The sequence below is a fragment of the Lampris incognitus genome, chromosome 7, assembly GCF_029633865.1.
Source record: "Lampris incognitus isolate fLamInc1 chromosome 7, fLamInc1.hap2, whole genome shotgun sequence".
Classification (NCBI taxonomy): Eukaryota; Metazoa; Chordata; class Actinopteri; order Lampriformes; family Lampridae; genus Lampris; species Lampris incognitus.
In genome coordinates, this window is record NC_079217.1 from 13,802,160 (window position 1) to 13,824,679 (window position 22,520).

Genomic DNA, 22,520 nt, shown 5'->3' on the forward strand with positions numbered 1-22,520 from the left:
TCACACTATCTCTAAGGCTGATGGAGGAAAGTCATTTCAGCCGTTTGTATCCGCGATCTCACCCTTTCGGTCACTACCAAAGCTCATGACCATAGCTGAGGGTTGGAACGAAGACTGACTGGTAAATTGAGATTTTTGCCTTCCGGCTCAGCTCCCTCTTCACCACAACGGTCCGGTACAACGTCTGCATTATTGCTGATGCTGCACGAATCTGCCTCTCAATCTCCTGCTCCATCTTACCCTCACTTGTGATCAAGAACCTGAGATACTTCAACTCCTTCACTTGAGGCAACAACTCAACTGCCCTGCTACCCCATACTCCCGCATTACCCCCCACAGAATGCCCTGGGGTACACAGTCATAAGCCTTTTCCAAGTCCACAAAACACATGTAGACTGGCTAGTCAAACACCCATTCTTCCCTCAGCACTTCTGCAAGGGTAAAGAGCTGGTCCGTTGTTCCATGGCCAGGACAGAATCCGCATTGTTCCTCCTGGATCTGTGGTTTGACAATCGGTCAGAGATTCCTTTCCAGAACCTTAGAGTAGACTTTCCCAGGGAGGTTGAGCAATGGTCCTCCGGTCCCCCTTTTTTAAATATGGGACCACCACTCCAGTCTGCCACGCCACAGGTACTGTCTCCGACTTCTACGTGACACTGAAGAGGTGTGTCAGCCAAGATAGCCCAACAATGTCCAGAGCCTTCAGCATCTCAGGGCGGATCTCATCCACATCCAGCACCTTGCCACCGAGGAGCTTCTTAACTACCTCAGAGACCTCTGCCTGGGATATGAGTGGGGCTTCCCCCGAGTCTTCAGACTCTACCGCCTCCACTGAGGACATGTTAGCCGGATTCAGGAGCTCCTCAGTGTTCTTTCCACCGTCTGACAACATCCCCAGTACGGGTCAGCAGTTCCCCTCCCCAGCTGAACAAAGCCTGAGTCTGGCCCTGCTTCCAGAAATTCCTCGAAGCCAACCAAAAGTCTACCTCTATAGCCTCGCCAAACTCCTCCCAAACCCGAGTTTTTGCTTCATCAACTGCTGAAGCTGCAGCCCTTCTGGCCTCCCGGTACCAGTCTGCTGCTTCAGGTGACCCCTGGGCCAACCAAGCCCAAAAGGCCTCCTTCTTCAGCCCTGAAGGCTTCCCACACCGCCGTTGTCCACCAACGGGTTCTTAGGTTGCCACCTCAACAGAAACCAATGACCTTATGACCACAGCTCCTACCTACTGCATCTGCAATAGAGGCTTTGAACATGGCCCACTCAAGACTCCATGTCCTCAGCCTCCCTCGGGATACACGAGACCTTCTTCCGGCGGTGGGAATTGAAGACCTCATGGAAAGGGGCCTTCGCCAGACGTTCCCAGTTCACCCTCACTACACGTTTGGATTTGCCAGGTCTGTCCGGCAGTCTTCCCCGCCATCTGATCCAACTCACCACCAGGTGGCGATCAGTTGACAGCTCTGCTTCTCTCTTCACCCGAATGTCCAAATCGTACTACAGCCGCAGACCTGATGACACAACCACAAAGTCTATCATCGATCTTCGGCCTAAGGTGTTCTGGTACCAAGTACACTTATGGACTACCTTATGTTCGAACATGGTGTTTGTTATGGCCAATCCATGACTCCCATGGAAGTCCAATAACAAGGCACCGCTAGGGTTCTGATCGGGGAGGCCATTCCTCCTATTCATGCCCCTCCAGGTTTCTCCATCATTGCCCACGTGAGTGTTGAAGTCCCCAGGCAGAACCCTATCCAGGACACAACCCATAGACTCCAAGAAGGCCAGATACTCCCAACTGCTATTCGGTGCATAAGCACACACAACAGTCAGAGCCCCCCCCCCAGCGACTCGCAGCTGTATACAGGCGACCCTCTCATTCCCCCGGGGAGAACTCAAACATGGCGGCAATCAACTGGGGGCTTGTGAACATCCCCACACCCGCCTGGCGCCTTTCACCTTGGCCAACTCCAGAAAAGTAAAGAGTCTTGCCCCTCTCCAGGAATTTGGTACCAGAGCCCATGCTATGTACACACACACACACACACACACACACACACACACACATTATATCTAACTATATATCATATACACTCACCGGCCACTTTATTAGGCACACCTGTCCAACTGCTCGTTAACGCAAATTTCTAATCAGCCAATCACATGGCAGCAACTCAATGCATTTAGGCATGTAGACATGGTCAAGACGATCTGCTGCAGTTCAAACCGAGCATCAGAATGGGGACGAAAGGTGATTTAAGTTACTTTGAACGTGGCATGGTTGTTGGTGCCAGACGGGCTGGTCTGAGTATTTCAGAAACTGCTGATCTACTGGGATTTTCACGCACAACCATCTCTAGGGTTTACAGAGAATGGTCCGAAAAAGAGAAAATATCCAGTGAGCGGCAGTTCTGCGGGCGAAAATGCCTTGTTGATGCCAGAGGTCAGAGGAGAATGGCCAGATTGGTTCGAGCTGATAGAAAGGCAACAGTAACTCAAATAACCACTCATTACAACCAAGGTATGCAGAAGAGCATCTCTGAACGCACAACACGTTGAACCTTGAGGCAGATGGGCTACAGCAGCAGAAGACCACACCGGGTGCCACTCCTGTCAGCTAAGAACAGGAAACTGAGGCTACAATTCACACAGGCTCACCAAAATTGGACAATAGAAGATTGGAAAAATGTTGCCTGGTCTGATGAGTCTCGATTTCTGCTGCAACATTCGGATGGTAGGGTCAGAATTTGGCGTCAACAACATGAAAGCATGGATCCATCCTGCCTTGTATCAACGGTTCAGGCTGGTGGTGGTGGTGTAATGGTGTGGGGGATATTTTCTTGGCACACTTTGGGCCCCTTAGTACCAATTGAGCATCATGTCAACGCCACAGCCTACCTGAGTATTGTTGCTGACCATGTCCATCCCTTTATGACCACAGTGTTCCCATCTTCTGATGGCTACTTCCAGCAGGATAACACATGTCATAAAGCTCGAATCATCTCAGACTGGTTTCTTGAACATGACAATGAGTTCACTGTACTCAAATGGCCTCCACAGTCACCAGATCTCAATGCAATAGAGCACTTTTGGGATGTGGTGGACCGGGAGATTCGCATCATGGATGTGCAGCCGACAAATCTGCAGCAACTGCGTGATGCTATCATGTCAATATGGACCAAACTCTCTGAGGAATGTTTCCAGTACCTTGTTGAATCTATGCCACGAAGGATTAAGGCAGTTCTCAAGGCAAAAGGGGTTCCAACCCGGTACTAGCAAGGTGTACCTAATAAAGTGGCCAGTGAGTGTATATGTACTACAGATATATATATGCGTGTGTGTGTGTGTGTCTATCTGTAATACATCAGGGGCCTCCTTTAGAGATTATTTTGTTGTGCGATAATATTTCTTAAATCATGACTTAAGCAAAACCCTCACGATACACAATAATAAATAGGTGGGCCCGTAATAATAAACGGTTGGAATGAAAGTGCTAAATAAAACAATAAATACATGTCTTAGATAGACATCCTTATTGTTATTATTTAGCACTTTCACCCCAACCGTTTATCATTACAGAACCACCTATTTATTGTCCTTATCTCATGTACCCCAACCCATGGCAGAGGAAGTTTTTTTACATTTATGTATGTCTGTGAAGCCAAAGACTAATTTCCACATGAGTGGACAATAAAGATGTATATTCTATTCTCTATTATATTAATCCAATAATTTTATATCAATTGCATTCACATGGAAATAATAATAGCCAATTAAAATAACAACTATAATGACAATAACAATGTTTTTAGTATATGATATGCACACAATGACCAAACCTGTTCTGGTTATGTTAGGATACTGCACACTTGGAAGCCTTTGTGACCCTCTGGCTCTCATGACCTCACAGAGCACACAGGCTGTAAACAACAAGTTACAAGAAACTTAACTAGCCGCCATCACTTTATTGGCTGAGGACCTTCCGTTGTGGGGCTACCCTTCTATAAACATCTGGAAAACAATATGCGCAATTAAGATAGGCCTATAAATGTACTTCTTACATCTTGTTTCATATGCAACACACTACATTTACCTGAAATCCTACAAGACATGAGGATCCACAGGCATTATTTTTATAAATTAATTTTCTCTTTGTGTAACTGATAATTGTGTGCAAATAAACAAAATCAAGCAGTGTGACTGAAGGATTTGAATGATCAAGGACAGTTTCATGTTTATGTGTTGATAAATGTGGAGGATATCATTAAAAGAAAACTTTAAAATGGGAATTGACATTGAGGAAAATACTTCCGGGTGGTAAAGCGTCTTATAACGCCGTGGTCGGGTTAATATTGGAGTGAATGGTTGGCCAGAAAAGGTGTTCTGAGCGCCAAATATTGCCACGGATGGGTTTACATTGAAGTTAGTTAAAATCCTGGTGCATCTCATACAGACATTAAAGGGTGCCTTGTGCATTGCCCAGGGGCATGTCAAAGTCAGTATTTAACGGCCTGGGAATGAGAATGGGTTGACGGAGCAGAGGTGGCACCACTCAGTATCATGAGAGTTAGTGATAAAATAATATGTGGAATTACCTTGTTTTTATTTTAACTTCCCATGTATGAAAGACCTGAAAATGATCACTTTAAACAGACTGATCACAAATAACCAGATTATTTCAAGGGACAGTTCACCCCAAAATCCAAAATATATGTTTTAATACATGTTTTTAAAATACATAATCCACAGACCTTGTTGTAAGCAGTTTCATAAAGGAACTATTTTCGTAGACCGAACTATACCCACATTAAACTGCTCACAACGTGGTCTGTGGATCATCTTGAGTAACCGGGTCATGATTTCTGGAAAGAGACACTGCTGTTGAATTTAAAAAAAAAGGATTTTTTTTTCCATTAGTGCTTTGAGTAACACAAGCTGAGCACCATCCAGTTCCATTTATTTTTGAGAGAAGGCAGACACCTCTACAGCTGATATCTCCAAAACTCGGCAACTCCCACTGCAACAATCTAGATGGATAAATAGCACTACATGTATTTTTGATTTTGGGGTGAACTGTCCCTTTAACCTCGGTGCTAGTAAAAGAATGATTCCATTCGGTGACTTTTGTTCAGTAGCCTATTGATCATTATAACCGTGATCACTATAAGCAGTTTCCACTGTACTGCATGGGATGACCTACCCCTGAGGTACAGGAGTAAATTCTATGAATGTTCAACAAACTGACTCACTTGACCGTGAGTGTTTGGCTGCTTGGTGGAAGCCACTCTTTTGTTTCTATATTCTCTTTCCCGCCTGCCATCACGAAAACACCCCAGAGTACCTTTCTCTTGGAAAAGTGAAAACTGATACAAACTGTTGAAAACTGCGATCCCAAAAGTGAAGCCCTGAGCCAGAGTTTAGTGCTCGGAGGGAGAGAGGGGGAACAAGGGAGTGCTAAAATGAGCCAGAGAGAAAGCTTAGACAGGAATGCGGTTGTTTTCAGGTCAGCAAGCCTGTGAGCTGCAGAATGTGAGAAAGAGGGAGAGACAGAGAAAGAAGGAGCATGCGAGAGAGAGAGAGAGAGAGAGAGAGAGAGAGAGAGAGAGAGAGAGAGAGAGAGAGAGAGAGAGAGAGAGAGAGAGAGAGAGAGAGAGAGAGCAAATGAGTGTGGAGGTGGTAAACCGGGTCACTGTCTGCTGCAGAAACAGAGTTATCTGCTACCTCATTTTCCTTCAGCAAAAGACAGCGGAAACATAGCATTGAACTTTATCTCCCGGAGTTGCAAGGCATTAGTGTCACTAATGCCTTGTGAGGGGTGTGATTTGGCAGCACAAAGAGGGAACTGTCCAAAGCACCGCTTGATGCATTTTTGATCCATCACACTTATAACCCTGTGGATGGCCTTAAATGCAGGGAGGTTGCATTTAAAACTCTCCCTCACTCACTCAAAATTAATCCACCTTCTTCAAAGAATTACAATACAGACAAAAGTCCAATTTCAGTAACACCCACTAAGATACTTAGTAAAAAGGAACCATGTGAAGTACATTGGGTACATCTGAATGAATAGATATGGCAACCCTGTGGAGAGATTTGTTGATACGTCTTTTTGCAATCCTGAACACTTAGTAGCTCACATGATTCATCAACAATGATCTGGTGAAACAGCTCTATGATAGTGAAATGGTGGAGGCCAGTTTGATTGGTACCATAGTCAAACTGGACACTAATCAGGATTTGAATGCAGTACCAAATAAATTAAGGGAACACTTAGAGAACATATTTTGCTGTACCTCATATATTTTATGATAAACACTTTCCCTCAGCATTGCACTTTAAGAGTTTAGACAGTGTAAAGTCCCACTGAATATGATATTCCTTTACAGTAAAGGGCTTAATAAGGAAATCCTCCTGCTGTCAGGGCTGCTGCCCTAACCCCCAACCCCTCTCACAGTCATACCGAGTCAAATGGCAACACGACTCGGTACCTTTGAGAGGTCTCTGAAGTTTCCTGGCAAGGTCAGATCCAGCTCCTCTGAGTCGTAGTTGGTGAGGACCCAGGGAAAGACTGGATACTGGTTCAGGTCATTGTAAGTCCTCCCTAGACAGACAGAGCAGACAGGAATCTATGAGAGATGGTGGGGTGAAGGAGGAAGGGAGAGGGGGTGAATAAGGGGCAGAGTATACACCAGGCATCAGTTACTTTGGGGACTCAGCATGCAACATTCCAGCAAGCCCCGAATCTCAGAGCCCTCAATCAGACCTCACTTCCTGTCTCGGAGGGCATCTGCCGGGGCGACAGATCCACTAATAGAGAGCTCACTCTGCTCAGTGAGAATGTGTGAGTGTGCTCCCCCTGCTGAGAGTATCACTTGCAGGTTTCCAGAAGGCTCTGAAGAGGTGGTTTCTGGGTTTATGGAGAACAGAAGTGTCTCTACGTTATAGTGTGTCAATGTAATTAAACAGATGTAGATTATTTTAGGGGCCATGGCACTGCACATGTCTGACATGGCACTGCACATGCCTGACATGTCACTGCCAGAGTAATGTCCTGATTGGCCAAATGTGAATTTCCTCTACTGCTTTAGCAGTGGGAATATAGGTTTCAGATTGCAAAATGTGTCACTGGATATTCAGCCATGAGAAGAGCCAAAGTAAGGCCCAGTACATCTCTGCAACATACCACATTGCCACAAATGCTCTTTAATTTTGTTCTGATGGGAAGACTTTTACAGCATGCATTAGGTCATATTTTGGCGAAAATGGTCAGTGGTACGGGTCCAAGTTTAGGTTTGCGAAATTGGAAGTGAGTCAATGAATGCATCATTATAAATGGTTCTCAATGTGCATGGCTTTTGCCAATGAAATCTAATATGAAATGTAATTAATATAAAAACAAAAAAAACTGTTGCAACGCAAGTTCTATTTCATTATCGCAGGAGTCCACCAGGTCCCCCTATTTCATTCTGACAGCAAATTTAAACACTTTTTGGAGTATGCCAACAACATGAACATAACCTTTGGAACCATTTGATGGATGAATTTGCAAAATAAACATAATGTTCCAAGTTTTTACAACTCCATTACCATTGTAAAACAACCCTTGTTTTGTTGATGTCAAATTATCCTTTGCCACAAGTATTTTCTAGCAACCTTAAAAAAATTCTCCTCTGTTCTTTTTCTTCTTGCTTTGCCCCCTTGCCTGGAAACTGCAACATTACACATTTATTAGGGGCTGTTCAGATGTTGCGTCTAAAAATGCGTGGAAAATGCCAGCGGTGCTGCTTTCACCCTTTTCTCCTAGGTGCTTGGGAGGCTGCACTATTGTTTAAAAAAAAAGTTGCGCCTGCAGTTATTAAGCAACCAAAAAATGCGCACTATATCCAACAGGGTGTAGACACGGAAGTAGACGTGATTGGTTGTTGGTTAGGGTTAGGGTTTAAACTCTTTTCGAATGTCCATTGTTAGCAAGCGTTAACATTAGCTATCGTTACAGTACGATCTGGCAATGTTAAGGTCCGTTGTAAGCTAGCTAGCTAAATGTTTCAGTGCGCATCGCTCGTTTCAAGTCAGTGCGCTTCGAGGTTCCGCGCTGTCTATTGGCCGACGCAAAAGCCAATCACGGCTACTTCCATGTCTACACCCCGTTGGATCTAGCGTCAACCCTTCGACAATACGCTCGGTGCATTAATGTTGCCCTGCGGAACTTCCGGGTGTGTCTGTTTGCATAAGAACTTCCGCTACAACCGGATGCTTACGTCCTACTTAATCATTAGTTAGCTGCTAACTTATCCGTCCTAAATCTTAATTTCGTCCGAAAAATCAATGAATCAAACAGGGCAAAAAGGGTCGTTCAATTATCAACGCCGTGAATCAGACTCCACTGAGCACTGTTTGTGTGCCACCATGTGCGAATTCGGCGCGCTATAATTCTCTTTTAAGTTTCCATTCATTCTCTGCTAACTACGAGGAAAGAACTAAGTGGCTAGCGAAGATTTGGAGAGATGCATTTACCGTCACCAAGAGTACATATGTATGTGTGTTGTCGTCATTTTGAACCGGGTGATTTCGCTGTGTCAGTTACAGGTGTGTTAAGGAGGCTCAAGAAAGGAGCTATCCCCACACTCTTTGCATGGAATGAGTACTCCAAACCCGCACCCAGGCTAGGTGTGTGGGAGCGCCGTGAGCGTCCTGCTGTTGCCCCTCTGCTAGCTCTGGACTCCTCTGATAATGAGATGGATGCCAGCAGCTGCCTGCAAGAGCATGGCTACTGCGTGGCTCCTAACCCTGCCGCTTTGGGTGATGCCCTGGCCCAAAACGTGTCAATGAGGAAACAAAGAGAAGTGCTCCAGAAACAACTAGAGACCGTTCAGCTACAGTCCAAATTCAGCCTGAGGCGATTTGCAGGTTCCGATGAGGACATTCGGTTTTACACCAGGTATGTCTGATTCCTATCATTTCATTTAATCGCCCCTGCTAAATTAACTCACCTGTTCAGCCCCCCCCCGCCCCTCACACACACCCACACCCACACGTAGTAGATTGCGATAAGTATTGGGCTATACTTGAACAACTGTACAGAAGATACAATGTGAAACTACCATGTCATGTATTATGGCTCATCTGAGCTACCGAGGAAGCACTCACGATGCGATGTACATCGTTGACCGTGATTTTAGGGAGGTCCTGCTAACAGCGAGTGTAAAACAAAGCCATCTCTTCTCTCAACAAACCACACCAGAAGTTCTTGTGCAAGTACGTCGGAAGTCGAACGACGCCATCTTACGCACCCAGGCTACTGGTACAAATCACAGGCAGTCTGCGGCGGTCTGTTGATTTGGACATTTCATGTGGAAAAGTTGCGGTTACTTAGCAGTAAACCTCACATAGTAAACTAACTTAACTAAGAAAAAAGTCAAAACAAATATAAATGGATTTCCAGTACTATAAACCCCTCACAGTAGCTTTGCTGCGCGAGTTACCCTTGCCCCGTGGAGCTGATTGGTTCATTCTTGTCACATGACCTGCGGTGCGCTTGCTGCGCTGAGGTGTTCTGCGGACGGGCCCGAAAAAAACAAGCGCATCGCAACGAATGCCCGCCACGACAGTGTTGCTTTTGAGTATGGCCGGCAGCCATACCAACATGTACCCTGGCTCTGCCAAATAACGGAAGCTAAGCAGGTATGGGTGTGGCTAGTACTCGGATGGGAGACCTCCCAGCAAAACCGAGTTGCTGCTGCAAGTGGTGTTGCAGTAGGGGGCAGTCTTCCCTCTGGTCCTAATAAAAACAACGAATTTAAAATCCCAGTGTAGTGATGGGACACTGTGCTGTAGGAGATGCTGTCCTTTGGATGAGATGTTAAACCGAGGTCCTGACTCACTGTGGTCATTAAAGATCCCATGGTACTTATCGCAACAAGTAGGGGGTTCCCCAGTGTCCTGGCAAAATTCCCAAACTGGCTCCCTCCATCTGGCCACCTAATCTTCCCCCCATGTAACTGGCTCAATGATTCCTCCCTTTCCACCTCAAGCTGATGTGTGGTGAGCGTTCTGGAGCAAAATGGCTGCCGTGCATCCTCCAGGAGGGTGCTACATATTGGTGGTGGTTGAGGCGAGTTACCCCCTTCAATGTGAAGCACTTTTGGTGTCTAGAAAAGCACAAATGTAATGACTATTATTACTGTTATTATTATGAGTGCGCTTGTTGTGTATCTCCATTGAAAATGATGAATTTGTGCACGCAAAAGACGCAACATTTGAATGACCCCTTAAGCAGCACAGCACCAAATATCACATTCATCTTCTGGTCAAGCACGACCCAACGAACCTTTGTGAGAATGGAAAACTGTCAAAGCATAAAACTTCCAAGTATTCAAAAACCATCTCTCCTGTAATGTTGCAGAATATGTTACAGTGAGAATAAGACACAGTATATGAACATCTTTTATTTCCTGCTGCAAGGAAGCATGTTGGTGTTGGAAACATATCTAAGTATAGCTATGGTGACAATCTCTGACACACTAGTAAATGACAGGGTTTTAACAGAGCAGCCTGGGTCTGGTGGAAGCTACAGAGCATAGCTGAACAGGTTAATACCACACAGCCAAAAGGAGACAGCAGGTTGAGCGTGGAAGATGACGTGGGGGGTTGTTGGTGCAGCTAAACCCACTAGTGCCGAGGCCTGGGCCGGGTGGCAGGATGTTAATGACAGTGGAATAGTGTTTAATTAAAGGAGCACTTCCCGTTCACACTTCTCCCCAGCACTTCACCCCCCCCCGCCTGTCTGCCTCCCCACACTGTCCTGACATCCCTGTCAGCCTAGGTCATTACCGGGGATTTTTAATGAAGTTTGGGGCATGTTTTCCTGCCTGCCTTACATCTAATTAGCTGACAATAATACATCGAACTTGAACACAAGCTAAATATAAATATGCATGAATACGCAGCTAGAGAGAGAGCGAGAGAGAGAGAGAGGGAGAGGATGACACCTCTCACTGCAAAGTAATGCACCAGTCGCTTTTGCCTTTCCCTGTTAGTTGGAGTTCAGATCACAGAGTCGACAATAAAACCTCTCAACTCCACAGAAGTGTGCGCGTAGACTCTCACATAACCAGGCATTAATTATCCAGCAAAATCTACTCTGCCTGCTCCCTGCTTCAAACAGCAGACCCGCATGAGCAGTGAAGTGTACCGAGTCGAACACCACTTACGGACTGCATGATTCCTTAAGCAAATGCGACATACCTGTGGGTGCTTATTGCCTTCAAAAGTTTATTGATCATGATGGCTAAACTTTAAATCATAAGACTCTCTTGGTGAAAAGATACACACGTTACACATTCAAATCCCTGGTTGCATATTTTACCTGGACGACAACACAAAAGGTTCAACATCTATCTGCTCAACTGATGGGTATGAGGATGGGGATATATTCCTATTCAGTGTCCTATTTCTATATTTCCAACTGCTTCCACATAAGAGGTGCAGAACACAGGAGTAGTGTAGAAGCTGAATGGGAGAATAAAGGGAGAAACTCACCAGCAATGGTATTAAGAAACATGAGGTACTCAAAGTTGGATATCTCTCTCCTCTGCCAGCGCTGGGTCATGTTGGACGATTTGAAAAGTTGCCGAGGAGTGGCTAGAGAGATGCGTCTGGAAAAAGCATTAAACCCATTAAACTTATTACAGAGTAAGGGATGTTGGGTTCTGTTAGTAATGTCTTTAAACATACATCTCAGGGAGATACATACAGCGATCTTCTCAAAATCAAATCAAAGAGCAAATACCAATGTGCAGGCAATCTTAATTTACAGAACTACCTGTATTGGAATTAATTGTCTTTTGCGAATGGATCAGAATCAGAATCAGAATACTTTATTCTGATAATGACATTATTGAGATTTGGAAGGTGACAACTAGTGCTTGTGTCTCTCTTTGGATTTGAAGCAGACTTTTAACATATGCTGTGAATAAATGAACTCACACTTTTGCATGTTGCATGAAACATCATGACATACAGCACAAATGGTGCGCACGAGGCAAATGTGACGCAATATAGAATCCATTAGGTTCAGACTGAGCTGTGTCTTTCAGCACTGAGACAAAGACATTTTATATTCATTCATTCATGTATGTAACCTTACTTATACCCAGCTCAAGACCTATGGAAATATGTTTGCTTTGTAATAGTGTATAAAAGGGTCTGTTAGCAGTCTTAAAGTCCGAAGGGAATTGGTGGTTTTCTCTGTGGTAAGTTACCTCACTGTGGTAAAGTCTTCTGTCAGAGAATTAGGTCAGATCAGTCAGGGTCAATGCACACTCACTTCAATAACTGGAGCAAAGGGTCTTCAAATACTTCCACTGTGGACCAGGCTATACAAGCTCTTCTATTAGATACACTGATAGAGGTGGGGATGTAGGCAGGGAGTGCATTAAACACTGCATATTTTTACGAGATTTAGTACACCCCTTAACTAGCAAATAGGGAAAAAAACAAACACATCAGTCCATGTATTAGAGAAACAGGACATTTTCTTTTTGGCATCAGTGACTCACCTGGCTTGTGGGAGGCCATAGCTGGTACCTACTCCCACCCGTGGAAGACTATAGACCACCTTCTTCACTGTGGCCTGATCAGGGAAGTTGAACATGACCGATGCTGTGGACGGAGGGTGAGACACTAATTGACCTAAAGAAAAATATGAGACATAACTTTTGATGATCTAACTGGCACTTACTTCTGTTGGCCATGAAGACCTCCATCGCTGTGTTTTGAAGGAGGAAGCGCCTAGAAAAGACTGCTCGGATCTCACTGAACATCCATTTCCCATGCAGACCCTCCGTACAGGCCAACACCTTGTAGAGAAGAGAATTAAAAGTTAACCTCATCAGAGAAAATTACTGATGAAATTAAACACATGACATCTGGTTTCAGTTACTGAATTATAAGCCATTTCATTGAATACGGAGTAACATATGACATGACGCAGATTTTTCCCCCCCAATTACACAAGTTCAAAATCCACCTGTATTTACACTTGCTAAAAAGAGGAGTCTATCAGTTAAATCTCATTAAAATTCAATTTTGCCTCGTTTATTTTAAGTAGCATTAAATACTGAACCATAAATTAGTTATTTTATCATCATCATCATCATTATTATTGTCATTGTTATTATCATTGTTGTTCATGTTTTCATCTTAGTGGATGGTTTGTAAGTTTTCAAAAAACATTGGAAGTGAACTTTTTTCTTATTTTTTACTTATTTGCATTTGCAGTTGTCAGGGGTTGTTATGGCAACATTACCATTTTAATAGAATCTGGCACACCGTGATGATTGACAGGTGACCTTGCCTCTTTATAAACAACAAGCCAGGACTATCATTTCTTCCTTATCGACAAAGTGCTTGGCATCCTGCGCGTCATATTCTTCATAAATGTTATAATTCCATTATAATTGTGTTATCCTCTTTTAATGTTGAATTCTGTGAATTGTGTACACACAACATCCATTGCCCGTTGTCTGTCTTGGGAGAGAGATCCCTCCTGTGTTGCTCTCCCTGAGGTTTCTCCCTATTTTTTCTCCCTGTTAAAGGGTTTTTTATTTTTTTAGGGAGTTGTTCCTTATCCGATGAGAGGGTCTAAGGACAGGATGTTGTGTTGCTGTAAAGCCCCCTGAGGCAAATTTGTAATTTGTGATATTGCGCTATACAAATAAAATAGACTTGACTTGACTCTATGTGAGAATTCAAGCTTACACAAATTAATCCAAAGACTGTGACCAGGAGTCATGATAGTGGAGGTACGATTATAAACTGCTTTGCACGCGAATAGAGTATTAAAAAAATTAACACATTCTCATGGAATTAAAAAAAGAGAGAAAAAAAAGTACAATTTGTAAGATTTAATCAGGAGTAAATCACTGAGAAAACTTAGCAGAGGGCAGTTCACTTTGATGATTGACGTGTCGCTTATCCAATGTAAAACTATTAGAGTTGAAAAAAAAAGAAAGAGTAAAGAAACAGGAAGCTACACACTTTCTTTAATCCTCTAAGGAAGGTCTGAGAATAACATCTCTTCTTATGCAACACCCTGACTGAACACTCATTCATCTATAAACACTTGTTTCTGGGATCTGTCCAACACTACTGAAACCCTTTACTTTGGCAGATAGGGAGCTTCACAGAGCCTTCACTCGACTGCTAGGTAGCTCACCAGCAGTGGCTGATGAGATGAAGTGCACGTAGCCTTGTAGTCAAGACCTCCGAAGGCAAAACAAAAGTCCAGACAAAGTCATTAGGGGGGCAAGTCTGAGTCAAGTCCGAGAACAAAGCTTATTAAGACTGAGTCAAGTCCAAAACCTTAAGGTGGCGAGTCCAGCTCAACACTAATGGGGCCAAAACGTCTGTCAAGGCCAACACCAGAACAGTGCAAGTCCAATTAAACACAGTGACTGTAAGTGGAGCAGGCTACCATTGTAATGAAAGTCAAAATTTCACTACACAGTAATATTTTTTCAGGCTTATATTCTTCCTCTGCTGGGATGTTTTAGATTCCAATTTTCCAATGTTTCAGAGACATACATTACTACTACTACTACTACTACTAATAATAATAATAATAATAAAAGAAACAGATTAGATAAGATTGCACTTTATTGATCTCATCTCCTCAGGGGAGGTTTGATATTCATCAAAACAAAAACAAACAAACAAAAAACAAAACTAAAGTATAGTCACATAATCAGCAGGTCTAGAAAAATTATCACAAGTCTGTACTTTCTGAGACCTAATCCAGCCTGAATCACTACGCTGTGAAGTCTGAGATGAGACTGAGACCTTCAAAATGCAGACTCAAGACCAGACCTGAAACCAAGTCTACACTTGAATATGACAAGTCTTAGCGTACAAATGTGCTGTACTCCTCCAAGAGTTCCTCAGCCTGGATTCAAATAGGTGACCGGCTACTCATCAGCTATCTGACAATAAGGCTACTGCTGAACTATTTCCATATTTATGTCACGATCACATTTTTTTTAGTTAAAAATGGATAAACATCACATTCCATGGTGGTTTACAATTTAATACCACTGTATCAGATTGGACTAATCAGCCATCTTCGCACCCATAGAATTCGGCCCCTATAGGATGACTAGGTGGTCCTAGCCGCTGCGAGGGACGAACACTTCTTCTATCGTCAAGTAAACCTAGGTTTGATAGGTCCCAAATATTGCACTAAAGTCAAGCCCTCTTCACATATGCCCCATTTTTCACCTTTTAATATGGACTGTAAGACTTGCCAGAGCAACGGCAAGATGAGAAAAAGAAAACCCTCCTGGGTCAAGGACACTCAAATAATCAATAAAAACGATCACGCCAAGGAGAGAGGTGCGAGCAGAGGAGGCGTCGTTAGAGTATGAAGCACCTCTGGGTCCGCTGGTCCTCACAAAGAGATCAAGAGGCGCTCTGACATGTGAGAATCATCCCTTCACACACTTTTTTGCTCCCCTTCCTCCAACCTAAATATTTGTCCAAACACCCTAAACCAGGGGGCAGCCTTTTCATCTCCCCGGGTTACAATCCCACATTTTCAACCTACATTCTGCTTGACACAAACCACTTTGTGTGTGTGCATGTGTGAATAAACCTATAAATAGCTTCGTGATACCAGACAATCGGAGATCTCCGCCTACTAATTTCTGGCGACTTGACTTGTAAATGCAAGATTATGCAGCATAATGTTGCGAATTCGCAGCCGGGAAGCGAACCCGGGTCTCCCGCACCACGGGCGACTACGTTTTGTTGTTGTTGTTGTTTTTACGTTAACCAGTCGACTAAAGCAGTGGTTCTCAACCTTTTTGGGGTCCTGGACCCCCTGCATATTTTTGATCTACCCTGAGGACCCCTCCACCTGATCTTGGGGGAGGGGGGTTGCAATTTGATAGAAACAGTAGAAACTGCATTTTAAATTGCATTATAGCATTTATTCACTCTTTGGGGCAAAAATAAGAGCTTTCAGTTGTAACTTAGATATAGTTAACAAAACAGAATTCTTATGCAGTAACTTTCAGATATATGTAACAAAACAGAATATGTATTCAGTAACTTTCAGATATATGTAACAACAGAATTTGTATGCAGTAACTTTTAACAATGCGAACGGGAGCGAGATCTCTTATTAAAATACAAAAAATTACACTTGTGAAACAGATGTAATTAGAGAAAAAAGTCCTGTTACCCTTTATAGTTTAGGTAGATAAAGGTCTCAGTCACATTTGAGTAAAATAATCCTATTTCTATAAATGTCATAGGATCTTTTTTTTAAAGATATTTTATTTTCACGGACCCCTTGCAATTACACCACGGACCACTAGGGGTCCGCGGACCCCCGGTTGAGAAACACTGGACTAAAGGGTCCGACCCGTTGGCCAAGGGCTAACGAGTCTAGTCATTCGTGATCGGTACACTACCCTCCTTCTGGAAGCCAGCTCCCTCACGTCTCTGGGCGCACGCGCTTTCGGTGGCCTCATGGTCTCACCGTCCCACTTCTGGCACCAATGTAGCGAATTCAGGGGGCAGCCGGGAATCCGCCGCAGCCGGGACGCGAACTGCGCTAACCAGTCAACTTAAGGGTCCGACCCGTTAGCCAAGGGCTAGCGAGTCTAGTCATTCGTGATCGTTACAATGGTAAGAAAATGCAACAGCGGCGGCGAGAACGGCCGCAAACAAACCTACGTCTACTCATTAAAAAATGCACTGCAGAACCAGTCGGAAGTCTTCAGGGTGGCCCCTCACATTGGGGCGGTGACGTGCGGAAGTCGTGTGCTTGTAAACGCTGTCGTACCAGCAACATGTGCATTATATGATGCTCAGCTGGAGTCACAGAACAAAACGCCTTCAAAGATTGTTGATTTTGTCGCGTTTGCGGCGAAACATTCATCGGTTGAAAACAAACACAATCAAATAATCTAACACGGCTCGGGACATCCATTTTAAATGTTTAAAAAAAGCTATCCGTGTAACAAAGTGATTCGCTATATCTCCAGTTTGTTTCACTACGGGCGAGGATGAGGGGGGGGGGCATCATTTCATAAAGCATATCCTAGATTTCCAAAGCAGTAAACGTGGGTATGTTAGCGGCTGTTCTCGCCGCCGTTGTAGCAACTATCTTGCATTTAGAAGTCCCCCCCAGACGTTGGTACGCGGAGATCTCAAATTATCTGGTATCGTGAGACTAGAGACTGACTTGTGAGTCTAAAGGCTCATTTATGCTCCCTTACGTACGTAAATACACTGCTCAAAAAAATAAAGGGAACACATAAGCAATGCAATGTAGCTCCAAGAAAATCACACTTTTGAGATATCAACCTGTCCAGTTAGGAAGCAACACTGATTTGTGAATCAATTTCACCTGTTGGTGAATTGTCTAAGTTCCACCTGGTGGAAATTAGACAATTTGCAAGACAACCCCTATAAAAGGAATGGATTTGCAGGTGGTGGCCACAGACCATTTTCCTGTCCTCATCTTTTCTGGCCGATTTTGGTTAGTTTTTCATTTTGCTAGTGCCCTCACCACTAGAGGTGGCATGAGGCGGTATCTGCAACCTACAGAAGTTGCTCAGGTAGTGCAGCTCATCCAGGATGGCACATCAATGCGTGCTGTGGCAAGAAGATTTGATCTGTCTCCCAGCACAGTGTCCAGAGCATGGAGGAGGTACCAGGAGACAGGCCAGTACACCAGGAGACGTGGAGGGGGCCGCAGGAGGACAACAACCCCGCAGCAGGACCGCTATCTGGTCCTTTGTGCAAGGAGGAACAGGAGGAGCACTGCCGGAGCCCTACAAAACGACCTTCAACAGGCCACTAATGTGCAGGTTCCTGCTCAAACAGTGAGAAACAGAATGCATGAGGATGGTATGAGGGCCCGACGTCCACAATTGGGGCCTGTGCTCACAGCCCAACACCGTGTAGCCCGATTGACCTTTGCCAGAGAACATCTTGGTTGGCAGATTCGCCATTGGCGCCCTGTGCTCTTCACAGATGAGAGCAGGTTCACACTGAACACGTGACAGACGTGAGAGAGTCTGGAGACGCTGTGGAGAACGTTCTGCTGCCTGCAACATCCTCCAGCATGACCGGTTTGGCGGTGGGTCAGTGATGGTCTGGGGAGGCATATCCTTGGAGGGCTGCACAGACCTCTACGTGCTAGCCAGAGGTACCATGACTGCCATTAGGTACCGGGATGAGATCCTCAGACCCATTGTCAGACCATATGCTGGTGCAGTGGGCCCTGGGTTCCTGCTCATGCATGACAATGCTCGTCCTCATGTGGCCAGAGTGTGTCAGCAGTTCCTGTATGTCGAGGGCATTGATGCTATGGACTGGCCTGCACGTTCCCCAGACCTGAATCCAATCGAGCACCTCTGGGACATCATGTCTCGTACCATCCGCCAACGCGATGTCGCACCACAGACTGTCCAGGAGTTGACCGATGCCCTGATCCAGGTCTGGGAGGAGATCCCTCAGGAGACCATCCGTCGTCTCAACAGGAGCATGCCCAGACGTTGTAGGGAGTGCATACAGGCACGTGGAGGCCACACACACTACTGAGCCTCATTTTGAATCGTCTTGAAGAATTTCCACAGAAGTTGGATCAGCCTATGTTCTCATTTTCCACTTTGATTTTGAGTATGATTCTGAATCCAGACCTTAATGGGCTAATGATTTTGATTTCCATTGATCATTCTTAGGTTATTTTGCTCTAAACACATTCCTCTGTCTAAAGATTTTCAGCTGAAATATTTCATTCATCGAGGTCTATATTGTGTTTTTAGGTGTTCCCTTTATTTTTTTGAGCAGTATAGATACGCCCGTTTCAAACGTTCAATCCATGTTTTACGTTGGCATGGTTATTAAGCAATACATCCACTAGAGGGCAGCTCAGAGTTCACTTCCGAGTTCAGAGGTAAGGTGTCTAGGCTGCCGGAAATTCACACGAAGAAGAACAGAGCAACCATGGCGACGGTAGAGGAGCTCGTGATCATGTATCCGTTAAGAAAGAGGCAAAAAAAGAGACGAGGCAGCGTAGTAGACGGCGATGGTCTATGCGGCCATTAAATACATCGCGGCATGTGGACGGCGAATTATTCTCCCTGATTTTACTTATGAGAGAAATTAACGACGAACGTCATTTCCAATACTTTCGCACGGCCTTTCCTTAAAAGGTTCCGCTATTTCTTCGTCTTCTTTGTTGTGTGTTGCTGGCTGGTCGCGCGTGAGCTATTACCTACACTGCGCGACACTGCCCCCACGAGTTCCTGTGGTATTTCATGCGAGTTAGTACGTAGTTAAAAACATATTTATGATGTTACCTCGCCAGGGCACAGAGACAAACAACTGCTAAAGAACAGCTGGGAGGAGACTGGACGGCAGCGAAGGAGACGTGGAGGTCTGTGCGGGACCGATTTGTTCGTGCCCACAAGTCCATGAGCAAACGAAGTGGCGATGCTGCTCTGAACTGCCCTCTAGTGGATGTATTGCTTAACAACCATGCCAACGTAAAACGGATGGGAAGTATGTGGGCAGGGAAGTTTAGAACATTTGAAACGGAAGTATCTACTTGCGTACGTAAAGGGAGCATAAATGAGCCTTAAGATGTAAAATGCTATTAATTACATACGAAGCTCAGGACGACCTGGCCCCAGAATAGATAACTGAGCTCCTTACACCTTACTATCCGATCAGGCCCCACAGGTCTGCCAGTCTGGGTCTTCTAACTATTCCAGAGTCCAGGTTAAAAACTAAAGGGTGATCGAGCCTTGGCAGTACTGGCTCCACGGCTCTGGAACAGCATTATCAGGTCAGCTGACTCCGTCGCCGCGTTTAACTCTCGTCTTAAAACTCACTATTGCAGAATGGCTTTTCCCAACTACTGATAGACTATAATTCCTTGGTTCATGAGATGCTGGTTTTATCTCTTTTATTGAGTTTTTATCTTGTGTGTGTGTTTATGTGTATGTATTGATATGCATCTGTTTCAGTATTTACCTCTTGCACAGGGCCTTAATTGTTGCCTATGTGTTAAACTGCATGTGTATGTATGCATACGTTTCCATATGTTCTATTATTTACCTCTTGCAGTTCTCAAATGTTGCCTATGTTTTGAATTTCCTCACTCTGGAAGGCACTTAGCTCTTACTGCTTGAAAAGTGCTCTATAAATAAAATTATTATTTTTTAAAAGAAAGGCATTAAAGAGGTTAGGCTTTACAGTATAGCTGTGTGTGTGTGTGTGTGTGTGTGTGTGTGTGTGTGTGTGTGTGTGTGAGTGAGTGAAGATATAAAACAAAGGTGTGAAAAAACACAAAGACACTAAGGAGGATAGGACCTACAGTATAGCTGTGTGTGTGTGCGCGTGTGTGTGCGTGTGCGTGTGTGTCTGTAGAGGGATGATTGGGCCGAAGTGTGTGTGTGTGTGTGTGTGAGTGAGTGTCTGTAGCGGGATGATTGGGCCGAAGTGTGTGTGTGTGTGTGTGTGTGTGTGTGTGTGTGTGTGTGTGTGTGTGTGTGTGTGTGTTGAAGGAAGGGGGATGTAGAGTGAGATGTTCGGCTGGGTTAGGTCCGATGCTAATGCTCATTTAAAATAGTGACAGGCTGGGAGAGTGCGGCTCGAGCGGCTCCCTTAATTTCTCCCTGGAATAGCTCCTGCCCGACCCCCATGCCACATCAAAGTCTCTGGAGCTCAATTAAAATTGGATTAGGTGGAGATGCTGGATGTGCAGCACAGCATCTTTGGTACTCCTCTCCTCCCTGTAATGCCCCTGCTTGACACCTCAGCAACCCCCTACTCAAACAGTTGTCATAGAGACAGTGCGGCCCAGAGGAGGTAGTTTGCTGACTGGAGGGGAGATGGTGAGGAAGGGAGGTGAAGAGAGATTGCGGGATCCCTGGCTGGTGGCGGGGCTGAGAGCAAGCAGCTCAGAGGCCGACAGCGGTGGCGGCGGCGGCGGCGGCAGCACACTTGAAGATGTAGGTTGTTTTCACACCCCCCCCTTTCCTTTCTGCTGCTGCCAGTTTGTGAAGCAGTCTTCTGAGTGCCATGCTGAAAGGCAAGCCATATGGATTGACACCATGGGAAAGGTATAACAGCTTATTTTATCGTGGTACTCTCTGGCTCAAGAAGGGTGCTTAGGAAGAGGGGAAAGATATGTGAATACTGTGTGCTGAGTAAATGTGATGTCTCTGCCAGGTGTTGGCGTGCCATGTTGAACATAAAGACATACATCCCGTCAACGTTCAGCTCCATTTACTTAAATGACCATAAATTACACTGTTGAAATAATTTTTGTTTTTGTTTTTTTAGAAACACTATAATAAACCAGTTGGTGATATAAAAAATCAGTTTGCAAAGATTTAGATTTTGCTAAATTTTCAGGCCTTGTATTTTAGTTAAGCTAAATAAATCATGATTGAAACTGCTAGAACATGGCTTTGCTATGGCCGTCAGTGTAACAGTTTACCCTTGGTTGTTTCTTGTTACCCATCCAAAGTTCACGTTTGCGCTGCCATGACAAAGTGCAGGCCAAAGGGCTGGCTGTCAAGCAACGAGAGAGGCCGAGGAGAAGAAAAAGAGCTGATTTCAAACAGCCAAGATCAAAAAATTTGTCATAACAACAAAGCTTTGGTTTAAACCAACAAGCGGGGGCCCCTGCAGATTTGGAGCTCTGACAAAGCCCAGCCCTCATTTTTCGAGGCCCAGCTGTAAAAAATGCCATTTAATGAACCTGTCTGCTGAAGCTGTCCCCTGCCTGTCAGAGGTGTCAGCCAGTGACAAGCGCTGGGGACGGCCGCCTCCAGTCACAGACAGGCCTGCCAGCTGGAGACTTCGGCCCCAATCTAATCACGCCACCAGGAAGGGACCGGCGCTCTGCTCTTGGTCTGTCACGCTCCGGGCTGGGGGAGCAGCGAGGGGAGCGGTGGTGGTGGTGGCGGTGGGTGGTGGGTGGTATGGTGGACAAGTGCAGCCTTTTGTTTCCATACAGGTTCCTCCACACGAGCTCATTAAGACCCGCAGGCGCATGCGCGGCTCCGCCAGCTGCAGCGAGGTATACCTCTTCTCGCATTATAACCATAATGCAATTTAACGTCGCTGTCCCCTCTCTCTTTTATTGCCCCTGCCATTTCTTCCCTTATTTGACAGAGGGCAGGCTGTGTTCTCTGCCTGTGGAACATCGCAGATCAAAATATTGTGACAGACGAGATGAGGAGCAACACAGGTGACACCAGTGTTTAGGCTGAAACTCGTATGTAATAACTTGCAGATGCGCAAATGGCGCACATCAAACTTAAAAGCGGAGAGAAAGTCGTCTCTCGCGCTGAAATAGATTCTAATCATATCCGACTCCAGAATTGCTTTAACCCCATATTTGCCCTGGCGCTGTGACAGGCATTATTAATAAATCTAACGAAGCAGTTCTTCTAAAAGCTGATGCAATTTCCCCTCCACATGAGACAACGCTATC

General features: G+C 44.9%; 1 protein-coding gene across 5 annotated transcripts in view; it reads right to left on the reverse strand.

Moving 5' to 3' along the window:
- The window catches only part of nbeab (neurobeachin b), a 338,760-nt gene that overhangs the window by 40,420 nt on the left and 275,820 nt on the right, over nucleotides 1-22,520 (reverse strand). For all 5 annotated transcript variants that reach the window (XM_056283778.1, XM_056283780.1, XM_056283777.1 and 2 more), the window contains 4 exons: nucleotides 12,741-12,858; nucleotides 12,559-12,661; nucleotides 11,540-11,655; nucleotides 6,490-6,602 (listed from right to left, as the gene is read on the reverse strand). In XM_056283778.1, the coding sequence (XP_056139753.1) occupies nucleotides 6,490-6,602; nucleotides 11,540-11,655; nucleotides 12,559-12,661; nucleotides 12,741-12,858 (450 nt within the window). The remainder of the gene's footprint in view (nucleotides 1-6,489; nucleotides 6,603-11,539; nucleotides 11,656-12,558; nucleotides 12,662-12,740; nucleotides 12,859-22,520) is intronic.